This window comes from Octopus bimaculoides, chromosome 17 (genome assembly GCF_001194135.2).
Source record: "Octopus bimaculoides isolate UCB-OBI-ISO-001 chromosome 17, ASM119413v2, whole genome shotgun sequence".
NCBI lineage: Eukaryota > Metazoa > Mollusca > Cephalopoda > Octopoda > Octopodidae > Octopus > Octopus bimaculoides.
Window position 1 is genome coordinate 5459939 of NC_068997.1, and position 11825 is coordinate 5471763.

Consider the following 11825-nt stretch of genomic DNA (forward strand, 5'->3'; position numbering starts at 1 on the left):
TACACATATATACACACACACATACACATATATACACACACACATATACATATATACACACACACACATACATATATACACACACACACATATACATATATACACACACACATACACATATATACACACACATACACATATATACACACACACATACACATATATACACACACATACACATATATACACACACATACACACATACACATATATACACACACACACACATATATACACACACACACATATATACACACACACACACATACACATATATATATATATACAAGCGAAACTCAACAACGAGAGACTGACTCGATCACAATATATATATGTGTGTGTGTATGTATATATATATATATATATATATACACACACATATATATATATACACACATATACATACACACACATATATATACATATATATATATATATATATATATATTGTGATCGAGTCAGTCTCTCGTTGCTGAGTTTCGCTTGTAGGAACACAATGTATTTAGTGGAAAGTAACTTAATCGACAAAAATAAAAATATTAGAGGCTCGCGCACTTATTTCCATCAAATTATGAACGACTTTTGTAAACAATTCAGTAATCTTCTGGCCTAAGTGGATAAAAGCTACCTACCTATACATACATAGTTCTACATTTGTGTGTTTGTGTTGTACGGTTGACACTACATAATCCACATACATATAAACACAACGTACAGACATATACATGTATATGAGTATACAGACATATACACGATATACATGCATGAATATGTAGACATACATATAAACACATGCACATATACAAGCATACACAGACACACACACGGACATATATATATATATATATATATATATATATATATATATATATATATATATATATATATATATATTCATGTTTATATGAATATATATATATATATGCATGTCTATATATGAATATATATATATATATATGCATGTTTATATATGAATATATATATATGCATGTTTATATATGAATATATATATATATATATGCATGTTTATATATGAATGTTTATATATGAATATATATATATATATATATGCATGTTTATATATGAATATATATATATATATATATGCATGTTTATATATGAATATATATATATATGCATGTTTATATATGAATATATATATATATATATATATATATATATATATATATATATATATATATATATATATATATATATATATATATATATATATATATTCATATATAAACATGCATACAGATTTTGACATATATACATATATATACATGCAGACTGTTATACATACATGCACATATATACACACACATGCATGGACAAATATACATACACACATACATGCATTTATGTACACATACAGATGGAATAGGAAACAAATGTAGATAAAATAAACAAAGGTTTGTAAAATCAATACTTGCTCTCCAAAACTAAAAATTTAGAAAATAATACTAAAATAAATAAATCTAACAAGAGTAAATAACAATGCTAATAATTATAATACTAATAAATTATTTTGAATGTTCTTACCAAGAGCTTTATCGTATTGGGAGTTCCGGCCGAACATATTGTCAGCGAAGAAATGTTAGAATCCAAAAACGAGGAACGAGCTGTGTGTATGTGTGATGGTCGTTCAGTTTTGAATTTAGTTTAAAACGGCAGCAAAGCGTGAATGTGTGTAATGTTTATAGAAGAAGGAAAGGTAGATGACTAAGTGGAAATCATCTGCTACAAATGTTGGCTTCGCCACTGAGTCAAGATGGCGTGTTTCTTACGTCATTAGAAAACAGCAGTAATGAGATTCTGATGGGTGGTGGAGGGAGAGAGAAATAATACTGTCGTATTAACCGAGATATTTATCAGCTAATGAAATGATATATATTGAATAAAATTTGAGGAGAAATATGTTCAATAAATTATTCATGTATATCTATGTATGTATATATGGTATAAACACAGTATTTGAATATATTTGTTTCATGCTTTAGTTATTTATTTTTGTTTTTGTCCATATCGTAAGGGACATAGATAAGTAATGTGACTAGAGGAGTAGAAAGAGAAGTGAGTGTTAAAGAAGTAGGAGGGTGAGTCTGTGAAGGGAAGGGGAAGAAAAACAATTGTTGGTATCGTCACCGTTGTTATTGTCGTTGGTGGTGTTGTCGCTGCCGTCCTCAAAGAATGATGAAATAAAAGCGGTCTGCTTTTCGGGGAGAGATAGAAGGAAAAAAAAATTCAAACGAACAAATATCTCTTCATGAATCCATTTCATTACATTTCTTTACGCTGTCGCCTGATTAACATTGATCAACATGTGTTTATTAATTGGACCACCCGGAGTTGGTAAAACTTTACTCATGAAGAGGATGCAAAGTATCCTTTGAAATAGTCTACTGTTGCTAACTGTGTGGTGTCGCTATCTGTGTGTGTGTGTGTGTGTTATTAATTCTATATTTCTTAATATATGTCAGTGTGAGTGTAGTGTGATAATTTTGTGGGTGTGTTACCCGTAACTATGTGAGTGTGACTGTGTTTTGGTCTGTGAGTGTATGGCTAATTGTACGTGTTAATAACTACATGTGTGTAGTTATTAACACTTAAAAATGCAAGTATGTATGTGCATGCATATGTGTGTGTACATATATATGCATGCGTGTGTGTACATGTACATATATATAGATAGATAGATAGATATGCGTGTTTATGAATGTATGTGTGTGTATAAACTGTGTGCGATTTTTCGAAATGGTCTTCCCTCCTCAATCACCTGTTTTTTTCAAAGGTTCGTACTTTTATTCGTCCCCCCCCCCACCGTTCTTTCAACCACTGACTTACTTGCAATACAATAAAAAATAACCCACAGTTAAGGATCTCAACAGCAATTACTCTGATAATATATAATACACAGCTTTTATTACACGTCCCTGGAGGCAGGTTTTCTGTCTGTTTAAGCAGATGTTTTCTCCAAAAAATGCACTTTCAATCTTTGTGCAATCTTTAATAATTGCCATTCAAATGGATCGGATTTATTATTGTTTGGGTCATTATAAGCTTATATTCGTCTCCGGGTCATTTTCTGGTTGTTTAACTCTGGGTCAACTCTCAGTTAAAGTAAGACCACAAACATTGTATTTATGAGCATCCTGACTTATTATACCAGGGATAATATTTTCCGTTGCATCTTTTTTTTTTTTTTTTTCCATCTTTCATTGGAGATGGTAGGACGCAGTTTGGGGACATTTGGCTGTTGTTTCTGTCCCATCAAACGACAGTATAATGATATAAATCACGAGAATTATTGGTGACTAATGATAGTTTTTGTTAACGTTATTATTGTTTTAACACTTTCATCATCCTATTAATAAAATACTTCTTGTTTCTCTCTTTCTTATTTTCTCATTTCTTTCTTCTTGTCAGTTATTTTCTAATATTTGGTGTACAGCACAACTAAATTGTAAACCTAACAAATGTGCTTTGACCTACCTAGAAATAACAGCCTATTTTTCCTCAAATAAAAGTCGTCTACCTGAAAAAAAAAAAAAAAAACGAGATGAGGGCAGACTACGCGGCAACTCGATTAACCAGAAATAACAGTCAAATCTCCAGTACTTATAAGCAACAGAAAGAAACACTGGATAATGTAGTCCTAAATTTTACAATGTCTGAAAATAAATAAAAGATATAGTGGTCCCAGCAGGAACGTTTTTAATTATCCGCTTACTTGATGGATGCTGGCCAGGGGTTAAACAATAACGCAACCACCAAAACAACCGGCAACAATTCACGCTAAATCTCTGTTCTCTATATATGTTCTAGTGTGAAAAGGGGGGACACTGGACTGTAAAAGCTCTGGACACTGTTTCATCAACCGGGAAATTAATATCAAAGTAATTACAAGAGAAAAAGAAAAGAAAAAATAGAAAAGGAAACAGCTAATGTGGACAGGCCCTCTTAACAGGATGATCGGATGGCCTGTTGTTAGAAATGCCACTTGAACTCGCCTAAATCTAATCGATATATTTACTGAAATTAATTAATTATTGGGATGGGGGAGAAGGATGCCTACGCTCACTTTCTGTCTGAAAAACAAATACTTCTAACATCCTTCATGTAGTGAGGTGAAAAATCTGAATAATTCAAATTTACATTAATTGTGAAACAAAAAAAATAATCATTAACTAAAAGGTATATGACAAGGTAGGGGAGACAACCCCAGAATTTAAATTCTTTTTGCTAACTCAACTATCAGATGTCCTTATACATCACTACTCAATGGATTTCCTCATAAAATATAGAGAACTAGATGTCTTTTAATGAAATTTTTTTTAGTTGTGGCTTATTTTAATACAATATTTATGTGTACATTTTATGTGCTTACAAATATGTTTGTTAATTCCTTAATAAATTTTGATTGTACAAGTAAAGGTACTTTTGAAAACCTCCATGAAATTCCAGCAACTATTCCAACAGTAAGAAAACATTTCATTAATTTTATATAAATAATTTTTTTTATTTAATATTTATTTGTGTTTCATTATTTATTGTTTCTATATTTTTCAGTTTGATCTTTGAGAAAATGGATTGACACATTGGATAATGTAATCTAAAAAATACTCTCTAAATAAAAGATAGAGAGGTCTTGAATGGAAAACTCCCCAATCATGGTTTCATGTATATGTGTAATACACATCCCAACCTGATAAGCCCACATATGAAGCAGAATATATTTTGCTAAACTTACTGTTATAGATTAAGCAAGCCACTAGCGTAACTAGATTGTGTACCGCTTGGGGCAGCCATTCTGTTTGCTGCCCCTGGACCCCACAAAAAACACATATTGCCTACAGCAGACCCAAAAGTGCATCCCCTTTAAAAGTGCCACCTGTGGCCCCCTCCCTCAAGCTACATTAGTGTAAGCAAGTCAACAACCAAACTTCTGATTGTGAGTTCTTTATTCTAAGTGGTTTGACTATGTTCCTCTGAACTTGTCACACTCAAGAATACTATGTGTGTGTGTGTGAATGTTTACATCTTCATGTGAAAGTGTTGAGCTAAAGACTGGTGCTTGTTGTCATTCCCTGTGAACAAAATCATCCACTAGCTCTACTTTCTTGTAGACAAGAGGATATCTTACTTGAAAAACAGATAAGGGTTAGCAATAGGAAGTGCATCCAGCTGCAAAACAATGACTCATTAATATGTATTCATCTAAGCCACGATAGCAAGGAAAAACAAAAGTACAACAAATTACTAAATGGTGCACACATTATATTTTATTGATAGAAAAGTTTATGCTTTAGGTTTAGATGCTCTTAAATTAAGTGATGTTTATTTTTGCAGCTCTGTTGATACCACCTATGATTGCATAAGGCTAATTTAAAATGTCTGTGTTTAAACTTACATCAAAAGATTTCTTTTTCTATTTGTATATAGATTGAATCATAAGTGATAAAACTAACAGATTTAATTATCATTGTTTGTACAACAATCTTTAAATTGTGTGATGTCTATAGTATATATATATATATATATATATATATATATATATATATATATATATATATATATATATATATATATATATATAAAATTTATTCTTTCCTAGGTGGGTACAAATATGGTCAGTGTATTATTAAGCAAAAAAATAGACATTGTTATACGAGAACTTGGAGGTTGCATGGGACCAATTTGGCACAGTTATTTCAGAGACACAGAATATCTTATGGTATGTAAAACTATCATTACTATTATTTTTATACTGTGTAACACAATTTTTATCCTTGGGTAGTAACTGTTATTTCCTATTTGCTTACCACTAGAAAGTGTGCAAAATGGCTAATATTTCCATCAAACTTCTTTACATTTATTCAAGCCCCAAAGAATCCCTCTCGACACATGGCTATGATGCTCCCCAACTACTCCTGCTCATGATTAGAGATGCACATATTATCAGCCACTAAGGGACATACTCAGGTGGTTATGGTCAAGCAACTGACAAGCAAATCTATGGTACTGAGCAGAATATTGGCTATAATGATATTTCTTCTTCAGCAACTCAGTGCTGAATCTGTCTGAAATGTAATGGAAAATAGGACAATTTCAAGACATTGATGTCTAGATCACAAAAGCAAAGTTCCAAGGAAATAGAAGTACTTTCCTTTGATTTCTAGATAGAAGCAAACAGGAAATAAAGTTGACCAAAGAAAAGAAAAAAATTTTGTCACAGTGTTATTATAGGTTTCTGCAGTCATTTTCATATGATTGTCATTCAATTTGATAATCGGGTCATTCAAAGTCGCAAAAAAAAATTAGTGCCATGAAGTTAGTCATTCAAATTTGTTTTTCAATCATTTAGTTTTGCACTTCGGTCAAAGAATTTAGCATTTACATCGTTCAAATTAAAATACCTATCGAGAGCATTCAAATTAGTCAGAATGCCAGGAAGCATCTTTTCAAGCATTCAAATTCACACATGAGCATTTGAGTTCAAGCTAAGTTTATTCAATTCAGCACTAATTTTACAGGTGTATTTTTACTCGTGTTGTAAGAAGAGAATATTAAAAATAACAAATTTAAATGACATGTTTTGTCATGCAAATTTTGTTATGTTGTTATAGCTACAAAGAAGAAATAAGTTACATGATTCTTCTGTCCACAAAGAAGTGTTTTTTCATTGCAACATTCATAACTGGTTGGTATCAGTTGCATTTTATATCCCTTTCTTTTATACCAACTTGTAATCAAGCCACACGTAAGGTACATGCATATATTGGATGAAGATAGGGCAAGGCTAGTTGACGCCTTCGAGGGGCATCAAATCTGCTACTGGCAGACTCATCTGGCATTAAAAGGAGTACTGCCTGATCCATAGTAGCAACCTACCTATAGTTTATGAGGTGCCACAAGTTGCCCAGAGGAGGCACCCACCATGTTAACGTCCCAGATGCAAGAAATGGCCCAACAACTCTGGAAAAGCATTAAGAGTACGCGCATTGGTTCGTGGAAGAGGGAGTCATCAGCCAATGGATATTCATTGAGGAATATTTTGCAACATTTCTTCCAGCTCTGTATGTTCTGAGTTCAAACCCAGATTTGAAATTTTTTATTGATTTTTTTTGTTAGTTCTGTTGTGTGACCAAAAGTTGTTCCTTTTGCATCTATTTTCACACATTTCTGACAATGAAATTCTCTCATCTAGTCTCTTCAAGACTTTCTTTATATGTCAAAGAAAAATGGCGAGGTGACTGGCATAATTCCCTGAGAACATATTTTCCACAAAAACAACAAACAAACAATAAAGAAAGTAAACTGGTGTTATCCAACTTATTTGCTGAGGAGCTTTAATAACACTGAAATATACAGATTTGTCTCCCCATACTTATCAAAGCCCAGATTTACTGCCCACTGCAAGTAATATTTCTTCAAGAGTTGCTTCCCTTGAATTGCTTGACCTGATTGAGTCATTAAGCCAAATATATTTTTCTTATCACTCTAATTGTAATTTTAATTAATTGAACATTTTAAATGACTCACTTATATTAAATATGCGAAACCCCATTTTACTATTTGTCAAAAGTTTACTGGATAATAGTTGTATTAATAATTGACCTTGTAATAACAGTTAACTTGTAGTTGTTGAACCGCAGGTCAGTCCTGATGAAGTATGCCTACAATCAATGTCATTCCATCTATGACCATCCCATGTTTTTTCCTTTTTCTTTGTCTCTAGGACCACATTGTCCTATGAGTAATTTTTTTAAACTAAAACTGGACGGTATAATTTGAGACAGATTTTGCTTGGCTGTTATTTCTGCCTCATCAAATGACCACATAGAAGCTTTTCATGTAGACTGACTGAAATATAGTTGAAGTTTGTAGGGATTTCTGAGCCTTACTGTTTCCTTGAAGTAAGGATTAACTCTGTGCTCCATGCAAGACAGACAATAGATGAAGGATAAGAGCTAATTGAGGTATTTTTTGTGTTTCAGTATATGATAGATTTAAACAACAGACAGCAAATCTCAGCTGCATGTATACAGTTGCTGACCATTTTACAAGACAAACAACTGACCAATACACCTGTCCTTCTTCTTCTGAACAAAATGTAAGTATTACTGGTTTATACCTGTTTGTAATGTATCTGTCTCTGGGTTCTTATTTTCCTTTTGTGTCTCCAAAGATGTGTGGCATAAGAAATCCATTACTTGACAAGTAGGTAAGGGCTAGTGAAAGGAAGGGCATCTGGCTGTAAAAATAATGCCTCAATATATATTCAACCAACCCATAGCAACTACGCTCTCAGAGCATCCTTCTCCTCTGCTGACTTGGTCAACTGTATAACAAAAGCTATCTACTACATCTAAGGATGCCCCCTGCACATTTGAGGAAATCTTTTTTCTGTACCTTCTTAGTGTTTATTGTACCTGCACATCAGCCATACATAAAAACTACAACTACTTTCTCTATTAACCTTCCTATTATACCACTGCATTTCTTATGTATCCATAGCTTGTCTATATTTATATATTCACACATACACGCAAATATTGCTTTCAAATTTTGGCAGAACGCCAGCAATTTTGGAGCAGTGGGTAATTTGATTACATTGACCACAGTGCTCAACTGGTACTTATTTTATCAACCCCAAAAGGACGAAAGGCAAAGTTGACCTTGGCTGAATTTAAACTCAGAATGTAAAGATGCACAAAATGCTGCTAAGCATTTTGCCTGGCATACTAACAATTATGCCAGCTCACTGCCTCACATACACACACACATATTAGTATTACATAGCTATTGTTTGAATAGTTGTAGAGTATAACTGTCTCTCCTCCATACGCTATAGGAAGGTAAAGTCTCCAAGTTCTTATTCTTACAATCCAACAGATTACAGAACCCATATCACATTGATACTATATACCTTTACTTCTCTTTTTTATAGAGACATGGCTACTATAATGTCAAGGCCAGAATTTGAAAACTACCTTCGCTTGGAAGAAATAATTCAGTATTCCACCCAAAATATTACAGTCCACGAAATAAGTGCCTGGAATGGTAAAGGATTGGAAGAGATTCTTCGTTGGCTTCAGGCTAATTACAAGCCCAGATGAAACACGCCCCTTCTTATTGCATGTTCTTCTATCTACAGTTTCAACTCTTGTAATATTTATTTGTCCATGAGTTCATTGTTGCATTTGTCCAACCCTGCTAAAGAGAAAAAATAATAATGAATAACTAAATATGCCACACCAAATTTTTTTTTCATTTTATGAGAAATATGTATTCTCTCTTCACATAAAGGTCCCTAAGTAAAGAATAATGGTGCCACCAAAAGCTGCTCTATTTTGTGGAAGGCTCCCATCTGAAGGCATTGGCTTCCAATGGGTCTACCTAAAAGGATCAAGAAGTATGGTTAGCATCAGTGTTCCGTCACTCCCAGCGGTCTTGGAGGTCATGGGTGCTGACTGTTCTTCTTTCACTAGGCCATTAAAAGGAAAGAAAAAGTATTAAAAAAGTGTATTTTTTGATATTATGAATTTATAAAAGGTGAATGGATAAAAAATGTGTGAGAATTATTACTTTTGACATTTGTATCAGATATGAGGAGGAAATCTGTGGGCCCTTTGTAATGTCAAGGGTAACATGTTTGTCTGGCAAGCAAAAGGTATGTGGTTCAATTTCATGCTGTGGATTTATTGTTACTTTTGCTCTCAGATTGTTGTTTACAAACTTTAAATGTGCATAATTTAAAACATAGCTTTTAATATTAATCTATTTGCATGTGTGTGCATGTGAGTGCCATAAAAAAACAAGACAGTGGAGAAAAGGGATTGACTGGACTTTGGTTTCCCACCCCACCTCATTGTGTGTGTGTATATATATATATAAACATGTACATATAAACATCAATATATATCATCATGATCTGTATTGATCAGATGGAATTTATTGTGGTAGTTTTCTACATTCAGATGCCCTTCTTGTCACCAACTCTCACCTGTTTCCAAGCCAGGTTATTTTCCCATACCTAGATATGTTTTCACAGAAGACTGGAAATGAACAACCTCACTTGCATGACAATGATGTTCATTTACAACCACTGCATGGTGTCTAGGTAAGGGTACACACACACACACACACACACACACACACACACACACACACACACACACACACACACACACACACACACACACACATGCACACACACATACATCGTTGTGGCGCTCCATCGGTTACGATGACAAGGGTTCCAGTTGATCCAATCAAATGGAACAGCCTGCTTGTGAAATTAATGTAGTTCTCAGGGAAATTCAGTGTGACACAGTGTGACAAGGCTGACCCTTTGAATTACAGGCACAACAGAAACAGGAAGAAAGTTGTGGTGGAAGAGTACAGCAGGGTTCGACACCCACCCCACTCCCCACTAGAGCCTCGTGGAGCTTTAGGGGTTTTCGCTCAATAAACACTCGCAACACCCAGTCTGGGAATTGAAACAGCGATCCTACAGCCACGAGTCCGCTGCCCTAACTACTGGACCATTGCACCTCCACACACATACATACATACATATGAAGGGCTTCCTTCCGTTTCCATCAATCAAATCCACTGACAAGGTTTTTGTCAACTTGTGGCTATTGTAGAAAACACTTGCTCAAGTTGCTGTGAAGTGGGAGTGAACCCAAGACCACATGCTTCCATGATTAGGGAAATCAAAATCCAGCTGATTCCTTCTCATTTCTGTTTATTTTGTTATATTAGCCAAGTAAATAAAGCATACTATCACCACATCACCAATTCCTGGAAACCACAATTTCATAATGACCTTCAACATTTTGTTATATTTTGTTCTTAAGAATATATAACAAGAAGACATTTTCATACAGTCTTTCGGGGGTCCAGTGGAATAAATAAGGCATTATTTCTCCATGAGGTGCATAGCTTAGTGGTTAGAGTGTTGCACTCATGATGGTAAGATTGTGGTTTGATACCTGGACAAGGTGATGTGTTGTGTTCTTAAGCAAAACAGTTCATTTCACATTATTCCAGTCCTCTCAGCTGGCAAAAATGAGTAATCCTGTAATGGACCAACATCCCATCCAGGTGGGAAATATGTATGCAGGCCATAGAATCCAGGAAACCAGCCTTATGAGCGTACTGTGAGGGAAGAACCTTTGGTTATTAATAAACATATCCACTCTACCCAACTTTTATATTGAGTCCTCTTTTGAGTTAGGGTCTTTTCTGCTCCATTACTGAGCATATCCCATATGCATATAAACACATACACATAAATGTGTCATAAACATGTGTGTATCAATATATATATATATATATATAAAATATACAGATATAGGGCAGGGAATCGTCAATTAGTAATAAAATTAATAATTAACAATTTTGCCAAGTAGTTCAGTATGAAAAAACCATTATCGGTAAAACCATTTATAATCATAAATATACAGGGATTAGCTTGAGTTGCTTCTCCAACATACTGAAAATTTAGAAATAGCAGTCAAAGAACTACTGATTCCAAACTACATATATATATATATATATAATGTATGTTATTCTGCATGGTTATTTGTAAAGTCTATATCACTTAATGTGTGTGAATATGATGTAATGATTTTGTTGATGATGGAGATTGTAAAATGCATTTACTTTTTTTTTTTTCCTTTTTTTAAATTTAAAATTCTTTCTTTTTATATTTATATATATAAAAGAAAGAAACAGCTGTTTTCTATTTCTGTGTATGTATCTATCTTTCTTCCATATACTCTCTCTCTCTCTCTCTCTCTCTCTCTCTCTCT

The 11825-nt window shown here is 33.5% G+C and overlaps 2 protein-coding genes across 6 annotated transcripts in view; one reads left to right on the top strand and one right to left on the bottom strand.

The window, feature by feature from the left end:
- Positions 1–1848, bottom strand: part of LOC106883725 (hepatocyte growth factor-regulated tyrosine kinase substrate) — an 86976-nt gene extending 85128 nt beyond the window's left edge. For 2 of the 5 annotated variants that reach the window (XM_052974054.1, XM_052974052.1), the window contains exon 1: positions 1546–1842. In XM_052974054.1, the coding sequence (XP_052830014.1) occupies positions 1546–1582 (37 nt within the window). In that variant the 5' untranslated portion in view covers positions 1583–1842. Of the gene's footprint in view, positions 1–1545 lie in introns of all 5 variants that reach the window. The other 3 variants (XM_052974051.1, XM_052974050.1, XM_052974053.1) reach the window with 3 other exon arrangements.
- Positions 1849–2077: 229 nt separating this feature from the next.
- The window catches only part of LOC106868962 (ADP-ribosylation factor-like protein 16), a 27192-nt gene continuing 17444 nt past the window's right edge, over positions 2078–11825 (top strand). The window contains exons 1-5 of the mRNA XM_014914434.2: positions 2078–2385; positions 4423–4481; positions 5618–5737; positions 8001–8116; positions 8954–9676. Of these exons, the coding sequence (XP_014769920.1) occupies positions 2325–2385; positions 4423–4481; positions 5618–5737; positions 8001–8116; positions 8954–9122 (525 nt within the window). The 5' untranslated portion in view covers positions 2078–2324 and the 3' untranslated portion in view covers positions 9123–9676. The remainder of the gene's footprint in view (positions 2386–4422; positions 4482–5617; positions 5738–8000; positions 8117–8953; positions 9677–11825) is intronic.